Source organism: Spodoptera frugiperda, chromosome 15, assembly GCF_023101765.2.
Source record: "Spodoptera frugiperda isolate SF20-4 chromosome 15, AGI-APGP_CSIRO_Sfru_2.0, whole genome shotgun sequence".
In the NCBI taxonomy this organism is placed as follows: Eukaryota; Metazoa; Arthropoda; class Insecta; order Lepidoptera; family Noctuidae; genus Spodoptera; species Spodoptera frugiperda.
In genome coordinates, this window is record NC_064226.1 from 222,595 (window position 1) to 245,741 (window position 23,147).

At 38.6% G+C, this 23,147-nt stretch overlaps 4 protein-coding genes across 19 annotated transcripts in view; 2 read left to right on the plus strand and 2 right to left on the minus strand.

Annotated features, from left to right (window-relative positions):
- LOC118271711 (rho GTPase-activating protein conundrum) overlaps window positions 1-7,616 on the plus strand; it is an 89,641-nt gene extending 82,025 nt beyond the window's left edge. For 8 of the 9 annotated variants that reach the window (XM_035587877.2, XM_035587893.2, XM_035587901.2 and 5 more), the window contains 9 exons: window positions 3,945-4,069; window positions 4,241-4,416; window positions 4,553-4,658; window positions 4,743-4,857; window positions 4,999-5,158; window positions 5,278-5,444; window positions 5,618-5,795; window positions 5,984-6,167; window positions 6,332-7,616. In XM_035587877.2, coding sequence (XP_035443770.2) covers window positions 3,945-4,069; window positions 4,241-4,416; window positions 4,553-4,658; window positions 4,743-4,857; window positions 4,999-5,158; window positions 5,278-5,444; window positions 5,618-5,795; window positions 5,984-6,167; window positions 6,332-6,506 — 1,386 coding nt within the window. In that variant the 3' untranslated portion in view covers window positions 6,507-7,616. The remainder of the gene's footprint in view (window positions 1-3,944; window positions 4,070-4,240; window positions 4,417-4,552; window positions 4,659-4,742; window positions 4,858-4,998; window positions 5,159-5,277; window positions 5,445-5,617; window positions 5,796-5,983; window positions 6,168-6,331) is intronic. The other variant, XM_035587885.2, reaches the window with a different exon arrangement.
- LOC118271760 (nucleoporin Nup43) lies at window positions 7,610-9,564 on the minus strand. Its single transcript, XM_035587955.2, has 3 exons — window positions 9,098-9,564; window positions 8,693-8,864; window positions 7,610-8,445 (listed from the first exon to the last, which is right to left on the minus strand). The coding sequence occupies exons 1-3, from the start codon at window positions 9,448-9,450 to the stop codon at window positions 7,930-7,932; spliced, it is 1,041 nt and encodes a 346-aa protein (XP_035443848.2). The 5' UTR covers window positions 9,451-9,564; the 3' UTR covers window positions 7,610-7,929.
- Window positions 9,565-9,779: 215 nt separating this feature from the next.
- LOC118279389 (queuosine salvage protein) lies at window positions 9,780-13,657 on the plus strand. The gene is made up of 4 exons (XM_035599083.2): window positions 9,780-10,242; window positions 10,577-10,789; window positions 11,378-11,837; window positions 12,599-13,657. The coding sequence occupies exons 1-4, from the start codon at window positions 9,877-9,879 to the stop codon at window positions 12,820-12,822; spliced, it is 1,263 nt and encodes a 420-aa protein (XP_035454976.2). The 5' UTR covers window positions 9,780-9,876; the 3' UTR covers window positions 12,823-13,657.
- Window positions 13,652-23,147, minus strand: part of LOC118279336 (uncharacterized) — a 102,692-nt gene continuing 93,196 nt past the window's right edge. For 5 of the 8 annotated variants that reach the window (XM_035599005.2, XM_050698716.1, XM_050698717.1 and 2 more), the window contains 9 exons: window positions 20,260-20,406; window positions 19,901-20,018; window positions 18,887-19,564; window positions 18,553-18,673; window positions 18,189-18,229; window positions 17,585-17,936; window positions 17,171-17,513; window positions 15,388-16,029; window positions 13,652-14,984 (listed from right to left, as the gene is read on the minus strand). In XM_035599005.2, the coding sequence (XP_035454898.2) occupies window positions 14,673-14,984; window positions 15,388-16,029; window positions 17,171-17,513; window positions 17,585-17,936; window positions 18,189-18,229; window positions 18,553-18,673; window positions 18,887-19,564; window positions 19,901-20,018; window positions 20,260-20,406 (2,754 nt within the window). In that variant the 3' untranslated portion in view covers window positions 13,652-14,672. Of the gene's footprint in view, window positions 14,985-15,387; window positions 16,030-17,170; window positions 17,514-17,584; window positions 17,937-18,188; window positions 18,230-18,552; window positions 18,674-18,886; window positions 19,565-19,900; window positions 20,019-20,259; window positions 20,407-21,493; window positions 21,662-23,147 lie in introns of those variants that run through there. The other 3 variants (XM_050698718.1, XM_035599030.2, XM_035599057.2) reach the window with 2 other exon arrangements.

Below are 23,147 nucleotides of genomic sequence, written 5' to 3' on the forward strand. Positions count from 1 at the left end.
CGTGACGGAATCTGCCCGAGTTCATCGTCCCTGAACATATTTACGGGGTCGAAGACCGGGAATCCGGCAAAAAACAACTTAACTATGTTTGCTGGAGGGTTGGGAGGCTGTGATCTGCCTTTCCCTTATCGCAGCCTGCTTTTTGCGACTTTTCGTTGCAGAAGCCAGCCACTGCAGCCCGCATAGAGTGGATGCAGTGGCAGCACTGAGCATCTGGCTCCCATCTGTGCGAAACAAGAACTTCCCGAGCCACCATACCCCGGAAGCCCTTGTGTCACACAAAATGACAGGGAGCCGTGCTGGCTGGATCTTTTCGACGGTGTTGAGGCGTTGAAGCCTGTCCCACCAACCTGCCATCAAGACCCAACAAAGCTCCGGCCGGCACGATTCTGACTGTACACTATTGTAACTTCTATAATATTATATAATAATTAATAGGAGATGTAATCTACTTTAGTCTCCCAGTATAGTTTGTAATACATGTATTGTAATAAAACATTTTTTTTTCCAAACGGTTTCTTTGTTTTTTGTATATTTCTTCTTCATCTTCCTTTCCATACAGGGATTAGATCTCTACTAGAGTCTGATACGGCCAGGGATACAGTCGCTGATTACCAAAAAGGGCCAAAACACACATGAACACAATGCTCGCTTTGCTAAGATGCACTACTAGCTGATTATAATAAGTAAAAAAAAAACTGAGCGAAGATCGACTCATTGATCGAGTGGTCGTCGTCGTATCAGAGAAATAAAAAATTAAATTGATTGGGAATCTGGTAATCATAATTACACTGTAGCGACGTACGTCTCTAGTTTGAAAGAATGGTTTAAGATACACTTAACCAATTTATAGCCAAGCCAGTGTGTTGTTCAAAAATCTAAATTCCCATGTGTATTATACCTGCTTCATTCATAGCTCCATTCAACATCGGTACATTGATTATCTTGATGTGGTATTAACATTATTGATTCGGTTATTTTTCCGGTTTTACTTGTCAAGGTTTTGCCGATGTGCGGCGCTCACGCAGGTGCCGTGTAGTTGTTATTATTAGATTCTTCATTAATCGGTTACTTCGGTCCTACTTTATTTGATTTTATTGTTATTTATAGTTTCATAGTAAACTGATTCTTATTCTGGTCGCCTCAGATATCATATTGTTATTCCGACACGTTGGCTGGTGTTGCAACAGTTAGTTCCACGTACATACTTATGTACATGCTTGGAGTGTAAGGATTATATAATTCGAAGGCATTGTCAGTCATTCTCATTCACCTTGAATACTTCCATTATGTTCAAATATTGGTTTACGCTTATGGTATTTGATCAAGTCGCTGGTTGTAGAAGTTTCTCTGAGTATGATCTGTACTTGACATTTTTATTCCTCGGATTTTACTAAATTCTTGGATGTTTGTCTGTATCAGTTCCATTTATCTGGTATTGCCAATACTACCGTCAGTAAAGGCCCAACAACTTCAATAGTCGTAAAAGTCTATGTCTCAATAACATAGAAAGCAACCAACATTAGATATCTCTTCAATTACCAGGAAATGGCGACGAGAGTTTTCAAACAACTATCGTTAATATCTAAATAAACCTGACTGGCGATCGCTGCGTCTCCCCTTCTTCCTAATATAGCCATTGGCTCGCGATCTCCTTATCAATATTTATCGGTTGTCTCCGTGTCAGCAGCTACACTGCTACACTCGCGTGTACCTCGCCGACCGGTCCGCGGCACACCGCTGACATACATGCCGGTGTAAGGGACTGCCGGCAGATGGCGATTCCGATATCCGTTACACTGTGACGGGTGGCTGGTTCTAATGGCTGGGCTCAATTAAGATTGCTAAGTACGAACTGTGTATCGATGTTTGAAGTTTACATTTAGGGAGTTGTGACAGAGTTTTAACTGGAATATAAAATCCCCAGAGTTTTTGTCAAATCTAACAGGTTTTGCAAATTGAACTAAACGTTAGGTGATTTGACTTGCAGATAATGATGATAGTATCAAGTCCACCTGTAACTGTACTATAATTAAACCAAACAAACCAAGCAACGTGCAACGTTTTTATCAACATTAAATGCTGTTGACAAAAAAGACGAGCGAGACGAAATAAATTATAAAATATACGAAAAAATGTCAGTAAACTAACGAGAATTACATAAATAGTCGATTACGCAACGATACAGTAATCGTTAATAAGTAGAAATTACATTGAAATTCTTCTAAAAAGTAGCCAGTCATTAATTTAGAAGCTTTCGCCGCGATTGTGTAATGTGTGGACAAAAGATACGTAATAACGTTTCTCTTTCGGACCAAACTCTTGTATTTACGTACAAGGGACAATGGTATGGGAATGTTTGTTTTAATAGTTTCTATTACCTGCACCTAGTTAGTGGCACACTTTGGAATTATATTTATATAATTCTATGTGTAATAATCTGGGAAGTTTGAGAGTTTTGATGGCCTACTTTGTTTGTTTTGGTGGAGCAACGTGCAACCGCGGCTGCGTGAGGTTTTGGTGCGAAATTGAGATTGTCAGAAGTACTTAAGCACTTTTTGTCTTTAACAACACATTCACACACGACGCGACATGGAAATAAGCATAAACAAAGAAAAGTCACTCAAGAGATGTTTAACTATTTGAACTTTTTCTTAACTCCAGAGAAAATCAATCTCCTGCAAAAACTGACAGCCCATAACAGAGCAATCAATAGCAATTGTGATCTTACAACCGGTAGCTAATTGTTGAACAAAGCGTTGTTCACACAGTTCATCTCTGTCGCATGCGTCTGCGCATTAAACAGACTTGAGACAAAACGGTGTATAAAAGGTGCAAAAACCATGAAACTACGCAGGTAGTAGGTACAGGAACTCATGTTTAATTTATTGCGGGAAGTGATTTGTTACAGTAGGTACATAAAGCTGTTACTTTATGTTTGCAATTTTTATGTCGCGCAGAAATTACGTCATCCCATTTCACTAGACAGTTTAAAAAGAAACGTAGAGGAAGTCTTTGTTTTGATTTATGATAATTTATTGTTTGGTACTAATAATATAGATAAGTACATTTGTTTGTTTATGCAGATAGCAAGACATTGAAATTAATGTAGGCAAGTAGTTAGATATCTAGATTCTATGTGATGCAGATTACAGGTTAATTTGCAGTGCGTAGTTTGTCTAGGTATTTAAACGTAGCAGATTTTACTCTTCTTCTCATCTTTGCTTGTAATTATGTACCTAATTTATGGTGCTTAACTACTCCAGTTCTTGCCTGCACGGCGTTTCATTTTACAAAGTTGCATCAAGTGAATTTCTTTTCCATGTACGTTCCCATGCAGCCTCGCCACGTGCTTTCTAATCATTTCTAATTGCTCTGCAACCCGTCTGTTGTACTGGTTGACAATGAACGCAATTTCCGTCACCAACTGGTGATTAATACGCAGCCATTACGGACTAATCACACTATCATCCCGCTTTCAATTATTCCGCGGTTTTGTAAGATCTAACGTCTAGTTGAGTCTTTGGTATTAGTAACTTTTATTTTTGTTGGAAGATATTTTAAGATGAATGGTTGAACTCCAAGTTGTTCTAGTCCGAAATAGATATCGGTGGACAGAATTATATACGGAAACGTACCTACCCCGGATGTTTACTATGTTGTCTTTAAGCACATCTTTTTATCTTTCTGAGTTTCTGACAGTGATCGATCGTGGTACCTATTGGGAGTAGACTATTTTGTAGGGATTTTGGAAGATGTTTTGTGTTACTTGCATTATTCTTCTTATTTAGGTACTAAGATTAGTGTTATGTACCTTGCTTATGTTTAATTTAAAATAGAGGAGTAGGATAGCATAATGTGATGATTATGGACTTAGCGCACTTTTTAAAACCAGAATTTAAGCCATTGATATTAGTATTAACCTGTGATTGTTTTGTCCCCAGAACTCAAGTGGTAGTGAACCGCGGTCGCGCAGTGCGACTCCCGACTCATTGGATTCTCTGCCGAGCGGTGGCTCCGGCAGCCCGCCCGCCGAGTGGGCCGACGCTGCTACGCCACCAGACTTTGTGTGAGTCTCGATATAATTATACTCTCTGATTTATTCCGTTGTAGCATCCAAAACAGTCCCCGGCAGATTCACTTTATTATGGTATTCCAAGTCACAGTTTTGGTGTCTTAGTAAATGTTGACTATATTTTTTGTGATATAATTTATTAATGATCAATGTTTGCCTGTGTAGCGACAGCTTCCCGTCCGTGGGCACCCACACGCCGCTCGCGCGCACGCCGTCGGCGCCGGCGGGCGGGCGGCGCGCGCGCCTGTCGCCGCCAGCCGAGCCGCACTCGCCGCCGCTGCCCATGCACGAACTCTTCAAACCTAACGACTTGCATTGGGCAGATATTGCGAGTAATACCGGTAGGTTATCCACTTATTTTTTCTATGTCATTAAGATTAAATCAGAAATATTTTGAGTGTTTATTCGTGGCTAGTTCATTATTAATAAGTCCTCCAACTGAATGGATTTTAACGAAGTGTTTTCTATTGATTACAGAGGGTATCGAGCTCCTAGGTTACCAAAGATACGGCACAGTTCAGGGACCGAGGATAGGAAAGGAACGAATCAATGGATCTATACTCAAAGACAATGATCCATTCATGTAAGTATACCGATATATTTAAGAAGCATTTGTTGTAGGAAGTAACGTTGTAAGAGCAGGCAGTAACCAAGTTCTTCTGTTCAGCAGTAACAATAAGCACGCGGCCGTGTCTCGCGCCAAGAGCGCCGCGTCCGCTCAGCAGCCACTCAGCTTCGAACACAAGTTCAATCTCGACAGACAAATGCTCGACCATGAGGAGGTACGTATTGACTAATTAAATACACTCGTGAATAGAATGCCTATTCATTAAAATGTAAACACGTAATTTTTCCTCAATATTTCCTGGGTGAAAACGGATCCTAAAACTTCATTTAACAAATATTTGTTGATTGTACACCAGGAATGGCCTGAAGAGGACAGTACGGTAGATATCGAAAGCATTGGCGAGCCCACACTCAAGCGGCTGCCGCCCCTGCTGTGGCTGGAGCTGACCGCACTCTTCGATCGTTACTCCCTGCCCTTCCAGAAAAGGAAATCACCCAAGAAGAAGAGGAAAGAAGGTAAGAAATTTCATTTCTTGTCAGAGAAGACAATAACATATCATAACATAACAGTCATAACCAGAAAGTCTTTGAACTGTAACTTTTAGTACATTTTCTAATGTGTCGTTTATTTTCAGAGGGTTCAGTATTTGGCGTATCTTTGGAGACTCTGGTCCGCAAAGACATGATCCTGTGGGAGGAGACTTGGAGCTGTGCGCCCAGCATCGTGCGAGCTCTCGCCGCAGCGCTAGTGCAGCGCACTGCTGATGAGGGCCTGTTGAGAGTCCCAGGGAACAAGCAAAAGGTAAATATTCATTTGCGTCTCAAGGAGAGTCTCATGAACTTATTCTTAAAGCAATGTGCCAGTTGCACCGTTTAAAATCCGAGAGCACATGAATAATTTTGATATTTTATTCGTTGGAATTATTTAACAGCGTTTTGAAGAATAGTTGTTAAAAATCTTGTCCTTCCTTTCAGATCGAGGCGCTCTGCCAGTTGATCGAGCGACAGTGGTACTCCGACCGGTCCGCCGTCGAGGCTGCGTTGGCTCGCGCCAGCAGCCACGATCTAGGAGCTGTGTTCAAGCGGTTATTGCGTGCGCTACCACAACCACCTCTCACTCAGGAGCTGATGAGGCTGTTCTATCACACATACGGTGAGTCCAGTGCTCCACATCCAGAATAATCCATTTTTCTTAAAGAGCTACCTTCTTACTCACAAATTCAATATTTGTTCATCTTCATCTTTATCAGTCTGAAGACGCAAAGCACATTGTTTTTGAACCTTGTTTCCAATATTGAGTTTTTAGGGTCCTATTTTAATAATTTTCTTTCCTCGCTTTAGCCCTGAGTGGCACGACACAAGGGCGCGCCCTGAACCTGCTGGTGCTGCTGCTGCCGGCGGAGCAGCGCGCCACGCTGCGCGAGCTGCTGCGGCTGGTGCGCGAGATCGTGGCCCGCCAGGACATCAACAAGATGACCGAACACAACGTCGCCATGATCATCGCACCCACGCTCTTCCCACCCAGGTAACTTTCGTGAATATATTTGTACAAACATTTTTTGATGGCAACATTTACAAATATGAGAAAAAAATTAAGGAATGCCACAAGGTTTCACTTTAGGCCCATTATTTTTCTGCTACTTTTAATGCACAAGGATGTTGACTAACAATTCAACATTGTCCTTACAGCCTGCTGATCAAGCAGTCGGACAGCCTGGAGACCCAGCTGGCGACGGCGGCCAACAGCTGCCACGTGACGGAGGCGCTGATGCGGTGGTGCGAGCAGCTGTGGGTGCTGCCGGGCTCGCTGCTGGACGCCGCGCAACGGAAGCCGCTGCCGCACCGCCGGAACCACCACACCTGACTCGCACAGCTGCAGTCATGGGGCCCGGGACCAGGTCGGACTGGCCTTCACGTCAAGTGAACATTAATTTTGACCTTAGCATTGAAACTGTCAAGGTCAAAGTTGATCAGACGCCAGTACCAGAGTGAATCGTTTAAGAAGGACAATATTATTTAGTGTAAGTGACCTCCCAACTCAAGGTCGATCGGATAGAAGAGAGCGCGACCCGATTCGATGGATGTCCATTGAATGGTGCTCACAATAAGTATTATATCATATAAGAACAATTATTATATCCAATATTATTTTCAGTCAAATTGTGCTGTGTTTATTATTATTTTATTCTTGAACAATATTTTAGATGAGTGATAATTACTTTATGCTTACCTACAATAATTATACTCCATTATGTTATTTCGTATAATAATGTGAATAAGATGCCAAATATTCAACCATTTTTCTTAATTATAGTGATATTATCATTGTTCCAACTGAGAGGCTGAGTCTAACTGATGAGTCTTCAAAAATATTTGAGTTTAGTAGCCGTTTTACAGAAATGACGAGTGAAATCTTAGTATAATAAATATTGTAATTGTTCTCAGTGAAATTAGTTACATTTACAAGGTCGTAACATCGAGCTTATAACATTATTGTGAGTGATGATTTTATTGAGAACAAACTAATTAATTACTTTGAAAAAAAAGCTTGCAAAAGCTTGGTGCCATCAATGATTCGGATTCGAGATTTTATATAAAAATTCTTGACATTTTGTATAATTTACAAGAATATTTAATAACTAGAAACAATTAAATTTCGTTAAGATAATTGTAAATTGTCGATATTTGAAAATTTTATTTAGGTGTTGCCACATTAAATTAATCACACATATTTCAAGAATATGTATGTTACCTTTTGGCAATAAAATATAAACGGTTGTAATAATGGTGCCTTGCGTTGATATTAAGATTGCACAATTATGTTTAAAACATTGTAAATACTATATACTTCGGTTTTTGTAAAATATTTTACCGATACTAAGCATGCAAAGACTGACTTGGTGTATTATTATTATGTAATATTATTTTATAAGTGTATCTTCTTTTCAAAATCAATAAAAATGCATATTACTTATACCAATCTTTTATTATTTCAAATGTATCAAATAACTTAGTTACCTACCTCCTATGGTTCACTTAAGTAAGCAGACTTGACTTAATAAATGTAACTGAACATAATGCTTTCACACAAACTCAGTAGATACTCACATGGTCTGATATTCCAAACACAGTTGATTAAGTAGTTACTCTCTTTTACATAGAACAAATGGTCCCTGCCTGCAGTTAAGTTTCTTACTCCAAAGACCTCAAGGATTCAAACATTAACAACTTCCTTTTATTCATTATGTATCACAAATTTCAAAATAGATTTTCTTCAAGTTCAGTATTTAATACTTAAAGTTTTTAATCAGATAAATAGCTTCATTATCGGCTCCACAAAGAATCCGGCCTTTGTCACAGTGTAAGCTGTTAATGGATTTATGCAGAGCTGGTATCAAGGAGTTCACCATCATTGACTTCTTATCTTGTAACGGCATCCACATCACCTGACCATCAGGGCCTTTGGAACTCTTGGTCATGGCTTCCATGTTCCACTCCCATAATTCTCCAGATACTGAACATGTAAGGAGTTTGTGAGGGTTTTCTGGATGGAACTGCATTTCTGAGACTCCAGCGGAATGTGCGTTCACTAGGGATGTAGGGAAGGAGTTCATTCGCAGGTCCCAGACTGCGAGGGCTCCAGATTCACTCCCTGCGAGGATAATATGTGGTTGTGTTGGGTGGTGGATGATACAGGTAGCGGCTAACTCATCCCCTGCGAGTAGAAATGCGGCTGATGGCTTGTTGTTTGTAGATCTTACATCCCATATCTTCATGTGTCCTCTCACATTGCCAGTAATAACCTGAAAATTTGTAGAAGCTTGTTTTACTAAGGCTAATAGAAAATGGACTTAAAAATTATATCGGAGAGGAATAGTCATCTGGTCACAAGAAGATAATTAAACTGCCCTGTGAGACCATTGCAGGAAGTACAATCATTTGAAAAACTTTATTGTGTATATATATATAGTGTATTGCCCTTTGCATTGTTCATAGAGATGTAGTCAATAAAAAGTAGTGTTTAATAAAATGTTTAACTGCTAAACTTACCTCAGTATGCTTAATAAAACAGATGGAATGTAGGGAGCAGCTGTCAGCTCCCTTGATGGTATGCATCACCTCTCCCCTCCTGCCACTCAGTATGTTCACATTGCCATCCTCTCCAATAGTGGCTATGTCACCTTCCAGGGTGTCGAGTGATGTGCAGGAACACTGCTCCGCACTGAATACAAAGTTTCATAATAAATATTTACTTCAGTAAATTAATACTTAGCTGTTTTCTAGCACTAAAGTATATGCCACTAAGATCTAGTTATGTGAATTACTCCAAACAGATATGCTTTATTACTAATAAACCTAGCAAAAGATAATTTCAAGTAGGAACCTATTTCAAAATCTTATAAGCTTTTCTTAGAAAATCATACAGAATTAATTGATAACATTAAGATAACTTACCCATAGTTGTGTAACTTCTTCCAGTGGAATACTTCTTTTAAGGGAAACTGTTTGTCGTACAGACTTACTTCCAGCACTCTCACATCACCGTTCGATAAGGAAACAGCGATCTTGTTCTTCTCTGTAAACTTAATTTGCGTGACGTCACCGTCTACAAGGTACTCGGATAGCTGGCGAGGGTATTCTACTTCCTCCTCTTCATGAGGACTTTCTAAGGTCCAAACTTTAATAGAGTTTTGATCGTCATCCCAGCTACCGGTAAAAAAGCACTTCGTTTCCACATAATCTTCAGCTATCCATCTTATTTTACTAATTTTCTGTGAAACGAATGTTCCTTGCACTTCCAGCGGCATAATTAGTTCTAATAAAATCAGAAAATAATTAAAACTTTGCCGCGAACTACTGATATTATTATTTGTATTTTATTTTTGTAGAATTGTCGTTATCGTTAATAAAGTGAGGTTATAAATTTACGTTTCTATACATGCATGCATTTTTTATAGGCAATAAAGAAACTTAAAATAACAAAATAAATTTTCTTATCACAAATCTATAAATGTTTATAAAACTATTCATTATTATTAGTAAAAATAAAATAAGGGATATAAAGAAAAAAAAGAGATAAATGGTAAATTATATGCTTAGTAGAACCTACGTATAATGGAACGGAGACGTATTACATACCGTTCAGAAATATGGAATGGTGTTAGCTTACCGAATATCGTCTGTATCTTTTTAAATTTATAACAAAGTGACAGAATTATTGAATTTGTTTGTTAATGATCAATATCATTATCCCGTTTCCATCAACCGCTGCAGCTGATGCAGCGGTTCCGTTGTCAAACGAAGATGATTGTTTACGAACGTTAAATTGTTTTGGAGTTCATGTCAATGTCATCATGTCATTGTTTGTTATTCGGTGCCCGGCTATCGCGAAAGTTTGTTTGATAAAAAATCGAAAGAATTTGTTTTTAAGTGCTGCTTTGTTTAATAAGTTATCTTTTATTAGGCTCAATACCCATATTTCGAATAATAATATGGTGCGTGAAGGAGTACTGCCCCCGGCAGAGTCCGGAGAATTTATTGCTAAAAATGCACAACATGTTAAGATTCACGAAGCAGGACTTGAGAAACTTTGTGAAGAGGTAAGATAACGTATTTTTTGTGTTACTATATTTAGAGATTATCATCTGCGGTGCCGCTTGCAACGTGATGCAATAATTTGCAATGCATTCCACTAAGTATTTTCCTGTACAATAATTTATTTATAATATAAGTACGTATATTTATTAAGATAAACAATGTATATAAGAAACGATTTGTTACACATACTGGTGTCATTATTAATTTTATTTAGACTATATCCCTGAACACTAACTTAAGAATATAAAATATTATGCAATAATTACAATTAAAATTGCAATGTTACTGATTGTGTGAGTCAGATAAAAGTAAAATGTTTATTTATGTTTTTTCCAGATGTTACCATCAATAACGAATAAGCTGGAGATCCCCGACACGGGTGCAGACATTATCCACCCTGACAAGGACCATGACAAGGCCGCAGACTGGGTGTTTGTGGCCGATGCACTCAACTTCTGCTTCTGGTCATATTCTGGTGCTCAGAAGTGGACTGTTGATGGCCATTCTGGGTATTATGCTCTTGAAGCTGCACTTGCTAGAGCTATAAAGGTAATTTATAGAAGATGGAATGCTTAAATATTATCTTAGTTTATACTCTGTTTAATTTATGAAAAGAAATTACTCTAATGATTACATAAGTAACATGATTATGTTTGTCTTATTTTTAGAGAAGTAGGATAAACTTTTTCACTTACAATTAGTTTTATAAGGAAGCATTCAGCCTTTATCAGCTCTGCTTGGCCCCTTTTAATCATAGCATTATGTTTTATAGCTTATAATAAAAATAAGTCAGGTTTTCCTTCCTGACGCTATAAGTCCAGAACGCACGAACCGATTTCCACGGTTTTGCATTCGTTGGAAAGGTCTCGGGCTCCGTGAGGTTTATAACAAATTCAAAAGCCCAAATTCTGTCACAAGTCATTATTGTACGCGGACGAAGTCGCGGGTAACTGCTAGTAGGTTATAACTTTCAATAAATGGACTATCTAAATAATATTTCAAATTAGACCACTAGTATAGACAAGCTCATTCAAACAAACACACAATTAAGCTCTTCACTCATAACAGTAAAGTATAATGAAATTTTTAAAATGATAATAAGACAGTGTAAATAATAAATATATATTCATATTTCAGAATGGAATCGACATAACAAACCCCAAATACTACTCGAAGATAACCGAAGATGAATTGCGTTCAATCATGAAAGGTGACAACGAAGCCACCATACCTCTGTTTGAACAGAGAGTGTCTGTGCTTCACGAAGTAGGATCTATTCTATTAGAGAAGTACAACGGTACCTTTGAGACATGCTTAAAAGAAGCGAATAAGTCTGCTGTCAAGCTACTAGAGATTATTGTGAAGAATTTCCCATGTTTCCGAGATGAAGCTACGTTTAAAGGACAGAAAGTAGCCTTATACAAGAGGGCTCAGATCCTAGTAGCAGATTTGTGGAACTTCTTCGGCGGTACAGGGTGGGGAGAGTTCAAAGACATTGACAAGATGACAATGTTTGCGGATTACAGAGTGCCACAGGTGCTTGTTTATTTCGGTGCACTCAGTTACACTGATGAATTGATGGAGAAGTTGAAAAAAGGTTAGTAACTATTTATTCTTGATTGAAAGCTTTGCTTGCAATTTCTGTTTTATTTTTTTTACTGCTACTGTAGTGGTGACAAGATGATGTGAAACATTTATTTCGATATCTATAAGTTTTGAATCTCTAATTAAATTGTACTAAATATAGACAGAAATCAGACAGCCCAAAATCGAGAACAGTAGTTAAGTGCCACTAATGTCAAAACCACACATGACAATCAAAATGCACTTTTCTGGCCTACAGAATAAAGTTTTATTTAGCTATTAACATGTCATCTCTTGGTGTTACACTCGATGTACCTCCGAAATCATTTAATCGCCGCTAGTAATTGGAGCGATAGCCAAAATATTCATATCACGTTATCAGTAGGGCTCTCCAAACTGATAGATTATCATCATCTGTACTTCCCATCTTCACATTTGGTAGATTAGATTGCTCTGATGTGTTGTGGTGAGTAATCGGGGGCCGAGTGTGGTTACTAGCTGTAGCTGTCTGAGATGACGATGGGTCTGATAATATGGTGGATAATATTAGTATGTTAAACTGTCTGCAGACTGCTATTTAAAATAATGTAGTATTTCACTTTAGTTGACTTCTGTTGATCTGTGCTATTTCGCTAATGGCATATCTTAATGGTCAATAGTCACCACTATTGAGAGTTTTATTTAAACAATAAAAAAAACTGCTCATTTTTATAGTCACTGATCAAATCCGCACTCAAAACTCCGCCACTTCATTAATTTAATTCAAAATTACAGATATTCTTCTTCCAAGCGGTTCAGAAGAAGAAGTAGAAATCCGAGGCTGCTCCATCCACGCAGTAGAACTTCTCAAGAAGAGAATAGAAGAGAAGTTAGCGGGTCGCAGTGTCGAGGTACCCAACTCCAGTCTGATAGACTATTACTTATGGTGCTACAGGAGGAAGTATGCTGATGCCATGGAAACCATACCCTTCCATAAGACCCTGGGCATTTACTACTGATGGTAATACTATGTATTAGTATATAGATATAAGTATATGACTTGAATTGAAAATAATGGTGCTGGTTATCCAAATGTATTTTAATAGTATTTAAGCTAAGGTTTCTTTATATGTACTAGTCTTTTTAATTTTCCTAATTGTATAAATAAGATTAGGTGTTAAGACAAAAATAGGCGAGACTTGCCCCACGTTGGGCGTCAATATACAACTATTATCGATTTTTTTAAATTAATTAATATGAATGAATGATTTATTACTTAAAAATAACGATACATTTTACATTATACAGCCATGAGGCTAAAATAACAAAATAAATAAATAAATGGTCCAGTACAAATTACTCGTTTGTTTAATTCTCTTGAAATATGACAAATACTATGACTATTATCGCATTATTTGATATTGAGTTATAAAATGTATTGATATTATATTATATGTGTTATATCAGATAGGACATTCATTTTATCAATATAACAACCGCTCTTTTTCTAATAATTGATAAAGTACAACCTAATAATCTTTATTTTCGCCATTCATATCACTGGTTGTGAAATTTCATTATCAATTGTCCCACAGTTTGTTAGTATGAGGCTCACAAACATACATTCTCGCATATTCTAGTAAGTTGAGGTACTCTATCTTTGCATTGATCTTCAGCTTCAATCACTACTTACCATTTTGTGGATATTGTCACTAAACTTGCTGGAGTTACCTTACTTACCCCTTTTACCTAAATTCTTTTGTTTAGTATACGTTAGTCTACGTATGTTTACGTTTCTCTAGGTATAACAATGTAATAAAATTCGTAAATAAAAATAAAACAAAATAATATTATCGTTAAATGTTTTATTCTATGCCACCCTTATCCATCTTACGATGATATAAATATTTGGCGACGCGTGAGTTGCAGCCAAACGCGTCTATCACATACATGGTCCGCCTAGTAAACTTATTGCACATCTAACATTTATACACTAGTACACAACCTATGTATACATACATATACCCAGTTATATTATTTATTTACAACTTTGGCATTAGCTAAACTCAATGTTATGTCGCTGAAGAAATGTGCTCATTTTGGCAATAAAATTAGGTACCTGTTTCAGTATTCGCAAATTATTTTAAGGCTAGATGCACATTTCACAATCTTATATACAATGGCGGGTTTAGTATCTATAAACACAGAAATACAAGTCCATTTCTAAACTAATTAAAATAGAAAAGAAGTTTTCGCTGGTGTATTTCATCTCAAAATTATACACTTCTTATATTTTTCAATATTAATAATGCCCACTGAACAATTTACATTTGACGAGAGGCAATTAAGTAATGCACAAACACATTTCTTCCACAATATTCCATCGATTTCTAATTAACTTAAATAAATGGGAAGTAATGATTACAAAATGGCACTTAATATTTACACCGTAACCTACCGTTAATTTAATTAAATAATGTGACCGCTACTAGGTATTATGCTCTACTCTACTGTATAACTACGGGGAAGTCTGCCCTCGATTAGTTTTTTAACTACATTACTTGTTTGGTACGACACAAACAAGTTGTAGTTAAACTACTGCGATAGACAGCACGCAATGAACTGAAAATCATGCTAATATCTCTCACGCTACGTTGTGTACGGTATCTAAGAGATTGTTGATTCTACGATTAGTGAACATTTGTTACACTGAAAAGCGACAGCAAAGTGCAATCTCGATCACATTCGAACATAATCCCCGCGAGTACATTACATAATATACATTACTTACATTTGTTCAGAACAAATTTACATTAATTTCTTAATTTAATTTGTGTTTATGGCATCGCTTTTCAATCTATCAAACGCTTCACTTATTACTAAATTTTGACTTGAGACTTTCGAAGAAGGCGAGTTTAGTTTTGATGGTGCCCGGCTCCGGCACGGGGCTGCCGGGCCGGCTGGATTCTTTCGTGACCTCTTCGATACCCTCGGGGATCTCCTTGGAGCCGCCCGGCACGGTGAGCGGCGTGGACATGGACAGTTTGAGCTCCTCCCGGAACTCCTTGGAGATACTCCTCGCTGTGAGGCTGTGCATGTAGAGCTGCTTCGTCTTCTCAGGTTTGCTTTCCGACAGGATGTTCTCCTTGCTCTTCCTTCGCACCGAGTAAGGTTGCACTGGCTGGAAACCAAACGAAGAAATCTTCAATATTTTGACTCATTTGTTACGTTAACTGTATTTTTGTAGCTATCATACCCGTTGATCGTATCTTTACGTAAGTAGCCTTTGATATTTTGGACGACGGCGTAATCTAACATTGATATACAATTCAGATTAAAGTGATATTCAACTAAACTGGTTTATGTAAATCCAAATTTCCTCGTCAATTGGCTTATACAATAAAATGTATATCTGCTACTTATTTGTGCATTCAGATACATAAAAACATTCGCTTATTAATATTCAAAGAATTTTGTAATAATTAATCAATCAACGGATTTACAACTTAATAACATAGATAAAATGGTTGGTTTTAGGAAAAATGATGTAAACGGCGCTAAAAATAAACATTATCATCATTTACCTTGACTGGCTCCGCGATGTTCTCCATGCTAACAAATATCTTCGCCAGCTCCTTCACTTTGGGCAGGTTCTGCAGGATGTCATCCGACTCGATCAGCTCTAGTTTGGAGGGTTTACTGTCTTCGACAGGAGTGTCTTCGGCCGCGTCATCCGTACAACTGACAGTATCAGTATCCGAGATGTTGTTATCGGCGCTATCGATGTTGTCGTCGGTGCCAGCCTCAGCGCGCGGCGATACGTTATCAGGCTTACATTTAATAATCTCTCCAGTTTGCACGTTGTAGATTTTGATGGAGTCCTCCATGCTGCTCGTGCTGATGTAAGACGTGTCCACGCTCAGCGGGGACTTCAGAGGTTCATCCTGAGGGTCGTCGTGGTCTGCTGCGGGGATGGGGGGCGGGGGCTCTGTGGGCACCTTGGCAGCTGTTTGTATGATTTCTTCGAACTGTTTGTCTGTGTCATCGTCGACGTACACGGCTTTAGCGGCGAACAGCGTGTGTTGGCTGGCGTCCTCGTCATACTCTATCATAATCTCCTCCTTGTGGTGACTGGTGGTGGTCACCGACGCCATGTCCTCGGAGTTTGCAAACTTTGTGTAATGTTGGTTCGTCGCTATCGTGTGGAATTGTTTTATAAGTAATCCCTGAAAACGTTACACACGTTATCATTGTGTAATTAGTTTCATCTAAAATTAAAGTTTGTTTATGACGTTAAACATTTACAGCAAAGTCCCCATTGTTTGGTTTTGTACAAAATAAGATAACTAATAGTATCTACAGAGAGTGCAGGTGTTAGAGTTAGTATATTATTATAATATAAATTATTGGGTTAATATTGTTATTACGATATACCCGCTGTGCCTTGTAAGCATTAAAACGTGCAGCGCTATAAGTTCCACTGAGAACAAGAGTAGTGTTGGTATGACACAACTGGAAGTATATCGAGAAATATTAATTGTCGAGTTGCGACGGATGGAATGGACGTGAGTGAAGTGTTCGAATGAGTTAGTGGACAGGATGCGAGTAGTATTGCGAGACATTCGTTAGGTGGCAAGCAGTCGGATGCAGTTAGTCAAAACTTGCCAAAATCTTACACTCACCACTAACGTCTTTGAGGATTACTGTAGTACTGAAAATTGTATTAAGAAGAACACAAAATCTATGAGTGCAGTACTAAGTAGTAACATTGTATTAATAGTGCACAGTGCTGTTAGTCAGCTCTTTATATCCAACAAGTAACATGCCAACTTTACACACAACACGCTATATACTGTGTGTCAAACGAAGATATTTTAGATTCATGGTCGATTTAGTAATGAGATAGTCTGTCACCATATTTATGGAAGTGACGTGATGTCAGTAACGTATGGTATCTGCAGTATATGAGCCAGGCTCGACCGAGACCGGGGCCATGTATGTATCGTACACAGTTAGAGATTCACATGTTGAAACAACGGTCAGTGGGAGTGCCATTGAGAGCGAAGAAGGTGTATTAGACTATGAGAGGTCGGAACTAGAGGGCTAGAGGGTGCTCTGTCACCAGATATCGGTACGAAAGCCTTTGCTTAACCTGAGACTGCCACCGAATGTAAAATTGAGAGCCGGGCGGCGCTTGGCGCGGACGCAGAGGTCCTCGCTGCGCAGCGTGTTGCTCCGCCTAACATGGGTGTACGTCTCGAAAAGGTCTTCGGTAATCTCGGGTATTTTCGGTATTTTAAGTCTAACTATATCCTCGTTTTCCACATAACCGTCACCGTCGCACACAGTTCTACATTGTTGTCTTACGTTGGCATTTCGAGCGACATAACGTTCGTCTGGCGCATGATTCTCGTCAGCGTTATCATTGTGTCTATCGGGGTTTTCGAAAATGGGGTTTATAGCGAAGTTGGGGCTCGCATTCCTAGGGCTGAGGACGTTGCGGACGATGTTGTGGTGAAGGGCGGACGCCTCGAGGTCGCTCAACGAACTGCTGGCACTTACAGGCGACGCGAACTCTGCGTCGAAATTGTCTAAACTGGTCGACTTATTCATCGACGCCGAGGACACCGTGCTCGCCTCGTCCACGCTCGTCTTTTTGCGGCCGCCGCATGACGCCTTGGCCTCTCTTATATAGTAATCTCGTCCGTAACTGGAAATAACAATTTATCAATCACTCGCTCGCACAATGCAGTGTTTACTACCCTTGGTTTATTTTCTTACCGTTTATATTGTGGGATTTCCTCGGCCATCACATCTTTCAATACCCTAGGCGACGGACTTTTAGTACTTCTACCGATACTGTTAATACTATCATTACTCATTGTTAAACTTAATTTATTGTGGTGGCTATCTTTAACTGGAAGATCATTTATTTCGATTTCTTCTTCATCCGCCTCATTATCGTTTATTTCTATTTTGTCATCATCTGATTCCTTCTTTGCTGTGAACATGTCGAACAGTGACGATGTGTTCTTGGCTGAGAGCCGTTTCTGAATGGCTTCTGGTGAGTAAGGGTTGTTCGGCATTTCTACGTAGTTCAGCCATTTCTTCCGCTCTCTGTAAGCTATTGAACCTGCAATCGTTTTAATGATATTACTAAAAACTAAATAATGTAGCAATGTTGTATCTCTCTAGTATATTTTTTCCTATAAATTTGTGATTTAAAAAAACCCAGTGTCATCAGTGAATAAGTAATTTGCAACATTTTTTTCGTAATGATTATTATCCGTTGTAGGCATAATATTATTATCTTGTATATTAGTTTTTATAAGCTCTGGAAGTTCTTCCTGTTGATTAGGAACTATGTATTTATCATATCACGTACCTGGTATCAAATCATCTTGATCTGTATCGCGAGTAGGAATCCTGAAACAAAATGAATCAATTTAGAAACTATCAATAGGAAATGTTGAACGGAAAATATTCAAAAAAGCAATATCGGATTTAGATAGTAGAAAATAAAATTACTGATATAAAATCCATTGTTGATATTTGTTTTATGAAAATCTACACCCCACCATTTTTATCTATGTTACGTAGTTTATTTATTTTTTTATTTTACTTATAATAACTTTATTTGAGCAGGGCATTTTTGTGACACGACATTTTCACATTTATCTAGTCAAGATACAATTGTATTATCAACTCCATGGATAGGTGTAGGCAAGTTGTCCCAACAAACTACTTACTCCTGCGGGCCGTCGTCGAAGTGCTTCCTGCGGAGGCTGTCCGCGTACCTCTGCACGGGCACCGTCACCGTCTCCTCGTACTCTCCCTCGCGCTCGTGCTGACTCAGAGTGTTCGACGATTCTGGAATGTTTCATACCTCTCATAAATCATTCCAATTACTGCTACGATACACTTTATCTTTATTAAGTAATCGATTATAATCAAAGTTCTGTTAATGCGCGCCGATTAAATTTGCACATTTTGGTGTATTTTTATGTTTATTACCTTCCTGTTATCGGTTATATTGGAATAGTTAATCGCTGGATTACTAGCTTAGTACTATACTTCACTCACCTTTGTTGTTAGTGAAACTGTCGACGTTGTTTACTTCTGCATGGCCATTGTGTAATATATCACCATTTGTTTTAACACTCAAGTCATCCATAAATTCTTCCGTATTCCCATTCAGTAGTGTCCTGTGGATCTCCTCTTTTACCGCAAATTCTGCTTTTGTTAACGGTCCACTGTCTATAGAAATCAATAACTTGCCACCGTCGACTTGATCTACTGAGTTCGCGTTGTTAGTCTCATCAATGGTAGCTTTGTTATCATTAATTTCGTTAATAATGGCGTCTACTGTTACATCGTCATCCATTTTCTCAACGAGTTTTTCAAAGTCATCATCAACTCCATCGATGATTGTGAGACTGTCTGGTTCAAAGTCACATTCTTCAACTTTAGGTTTACCTCCAATGACGTGTTTAGAGTCTAGGACTTTCTTCATGTCACTCTTGTATTCTCCTTGCTCTTCAGAGTCGCTCGCATTGTCTGATAGGTCTGTAGTGTCGTCAGCATCTCTGTCTCCGATGAGCGCTCTGTACTCGGTGTTGGAGTTAGGGACCAGCATGGGCACGGGCACCGACTGTATGGTCTTAATTTTCTTTTTCTGGAAGAGCCAGTTCTCTTCCCAAGTACCGTCGACTGCCTGCAGGTCGCTACTGGAAACTTCGTCGAACTCTCGGTCCTCATTATCTGCAACGTAGGCGGAAACATTGGTTGTATTAGTCCTTTCTGGAATTAATTTTTGCATTACGGCGTGTAAGCTGATAAAAAAGGTTATCTAGAATGAGGTTATTAACATCGTCCCCTTACCTCTCTATCAGCTGATTATGTTGATAAGTAAGCCTGTTAAGTCTGATTGTCGTTTTAATATTTGCCTAGACAACCTTTAAGCCGGAGGTTTTGCAAGAATTATTGAAAACTTTGAAGGCTGAATAGAGTAAGTACCTAACTACTTAAACCGTTAATTTCGTGTGACTGCATAAAGGGTTATTTACAAATCACGGCCATCTGAATAGATGTATTTACCTGTATTGTGCACTATGTCTCCCCCGAACTCTGGGAAGGGCACGCGGCGCGGCACCTCTAGGGCTTCATCGGTGGCATCCCCCTCCTCCCAGTCAGACACGTCGTCTTCTTCATGGAGCTGGAAATTGTGCAACAAAATATTTTTAACATATTTTTCTTTACAGTATGGTTATAAAGACTTGATGAATCTTTATATCTTTATAAGCTCAATTTATCTATGCATAATGCATAATGAAATGTTATTGGCATAGAAATCTTATAAAGTTCGTATTTTTCAATTCATCATAAGTAGCTGGCCATGTTTCTTCAAAGGATTATGGAGAATAATTATTACAAAGGAATATTAATTCTTTACTTACGGGAGGTGTGATATTTGTGTTGTGTCGGGAGTGTGAGTGCAGAGAGCGGGGAGAGGACCGCTCGGAGGGCGTGGGGCTCGCACTCGCCGAGTGGATGCCACTGCTGCGGCCACCGGAACCATTCTCGTTCTGGTACCGCTCTATCACCTGGGGACAAACATAATCGTTGTTGTTACTTTAGGTCCTACAACGTCTTCAGCATCAGCCCTCTCTCTGGCTCGCGTATCTAACAACTCTTCGATTTCGGAAACAGTTCTTTAATTATATTTATCCTAATAGGGATAAAATGCCACGGGTTTTTAAATAAGTAGTAAAGAGCATCTTAGAAAATCTTTCTCACACATCTCAACGCGTAATATTTATCGGATTGAAATGTCGCCGTTTCACGTTTCACCACGAATTTTATTTAGGCTTTCGTAAGTAGCATGCAGGAGAAATTGTTCGCACAAACTGCGCCGACGCAACACTTGTGTGATCCAGATAGGAAACGTTTGGTACTAAATCACTTGGATGGATGTACAGGCGACGACATGCTCGGGGAATTTGAGCAGCAGTCGGCCGTATCTGAGCCACTGGACCAACGTGAACGCATGAATTCATAACCACTGACAAACGCATGAAAAAACCTCGAACCTCGCTGTTCGCTTCGGGAAAGTAGCTCACAATGGAACTGAAGAAATTGTACATTTTCACCAGTTGTCACACAAATTACAACTCTATCTCGTCGTGGTAAGAGCGCTGGGAGAGATGGTACGTTTTCTAAAAAAGGTCTGGTTCACACGAGCGTCGGTTCACACTGCGCTGGAGAGAAGCGCGGCGGGTCAACTGAATGGCATCGCGCAGGGTTGTCCATTTACTGCACTAGCATAATTAATAATCGATTGTCTTTCTGTAGGCTGATGCTTCTTGTTGCACTTTTCTTTAGTTCTTTGCAAATTGAACCGTTTTCTGAGCAATCAATTAATTAGAATAAGATGCACATCAATATATAATCACCACTATTTAATTAAAAAAAAAAACTTAATTGTTTACCACAAATATTTACAGTAAACTTTCCCGATACCTTTGTTTACATAACAATCAAACAACACTTTGACGACGCCGAAAATAATTAAACATTTCCGTGTATATTCCGGTATCTATCACATAATCACCATTGTATATAAATATAAATAATCAAACAATTTTCTATAATCACGCGAACAAACCCGAGCCAATAATTTACGTAACTCACCAGGCTTATGGCCGCTACGATGTATAAGAACACTACAAAGGAGACTAGATAAAAAGTGTACATTTTAAAATGTACATTTCACTTCACGACACTTGAGCGACTGTTCGAGCTAATTGTCCATTGCGGACAGGTGATTAGCACCGAGTGTACACGAATTACACTGATTAATCTCATTATTTATATGATGACTTACCATTTCTTTGTAAAACATTGGATTGGTTGGGTACCGAACTATCTTTGTACTGGCTGCGGCGATACAGTCTGCTATCGACAGATAACCTGACGATAAGCTATCGAGCAACCTGTCCGTGTGATGGATGGCATACATGCGCCGGATCCTTGTTTTAAATACGTTGGAAATTAGTGCTTCCAGTAGCTACTGATTGAATGGATACTTCGATTAACTGTGGTAGATTAACATCGGTTTAATTTGTTAAATTAATTGTGATTGTAGAAGAGAGGAAGAAATTGATCTTCATCAAACGACATTGAAAAGGTAGTTTCTCATCTAACACTTGGATTTTGTTGTCAGTGCGCTACCGCTGTCATTGACTTGATACATAAACTATTTTTAATATAGACATTATAGATAGATAGTAAAGATAGTGCGGTATATTGTGGCCATATAAACATAAAAGTGTAAGTGTTGAATCACTTACTTATCGAGTGGTCGCATGTGCGAATACTTAAACAAAATTTTGTACATTCATTCCTGGGTGTGACCAAAATGTGTATTCATATTTGCACTTCAACCTGCTATTTGGGGAGTAGGCATAGATATGATATTTGATAATATTATGTTATGGTATTATATCAGGTTTATTTATATCCCATTGCTAGACTGTCTGTATCAGTTCCGCTTGGCAATTAGATAGGATTATTGCATTTAATTTATTATGGAGATATAGTGTTCTTTGTTTCTAAACTTATCACGTTTTATTTTAGCAAAGCTTAGAAAGGCTTATGGACTTGATAGGATGAAATTAGTCACTTGTATGTTGTTAGTAACAAGGTGTATAATTATGTCACTTTATACGTGTTATGTTGTGTTTTGACACACAACGTAATTACTTAAACGACTGGTAAGTATGTGTAGGGAAATTAGGGTTGGCTTGTGTTTAAAGTGCAAACATGGAACCCAATATTACTCGTAATGCGAAACCTGGGTCGATTTTTTTATGTCTACCACTAAGTCTGCTTGCTGATTACTTACGTTACGTATAACTGTTAACTGTTAACGTAGTTTTTGAGCAGGCAAGTTTATTATATTTTTTCCGTGTGGTCACCTGTGTGACAGCCCTAAATTAAGCACGAATCTAATGGAGCGTTTGTAAGGATTCGCGCGCATAAGGCTGTGTTTACACAGACAAGCCGCAGAATTATAATGTGCACGGATTTGTTGACAATCATCACTTCATTAGTGTACCTACTATCTACTAAATTATTATGCAATATGTTAATCAACATTTTGTTTATTTATTCAATGTAAATGAGTGAGATTACGAGATTTGATTTCTTTCTGAGGTGTCTAATTACATGATTAGGCAACGTTCTATCGAATCTATTTTATAAGTAGCTACCATCTGTATATGCACGTAATTTAAAACTGTGATATTATAAAATAAGTAGGTATCCTTTATGTAGTAGGTAATCC

What these genes read in the sequence shown, in the direction of transcription:
- LOC118271760 (XM_035587955.2), bottom strand. Translation starts at nt 9,450, where the DNA reads ATGCCGCTGGAAGTGCAAGGAACATTCGTTTCACAGAAAATTAGTAAA. An exon ending in AAGAAGTTACACAACTATGG is followed by an intron (nt 8,865 to 9,097) that starts GTAAGTTATCTT and finishes CTTTGTATTCAG; the next exon opens with TGCGGAGCAGTGTTCCTGCA. An exon ending in GTTTTATTAAGCATACTGAG is followed by an intron (nt 8,446 to 8,692) that starts GTAAGTTTAGCA and finishes ACAAATTTTCAG; the next exon opens with GTTATTACTGGCAATGTGAG.
- LOC118279389 (XM_035599083.2), top strand. Translation starts at nt 9,877, where the DNA reads ATGATCAATATCATTATCCCGTTTCCATCAACCGCTGCAGCTGATGCA. An exon ending in CACTTGCTAGAGCTATAAAG is followed by an intron (nt 10,790 to 11,377) that starts GTAATTTATAGA and finishes TTCATATTTCAG; the next exon opens with AATGGAATCGACATAACAAA. An exon ending in GATGGAGAAGTTGAAAAAAG is followed by an intron (nt 11,838 to 12,598) that starts GTTAGTAACTAT and finishes TCAAAATTACAG; the next exon opens with ATATTCTTCTTCCAAGCGGT.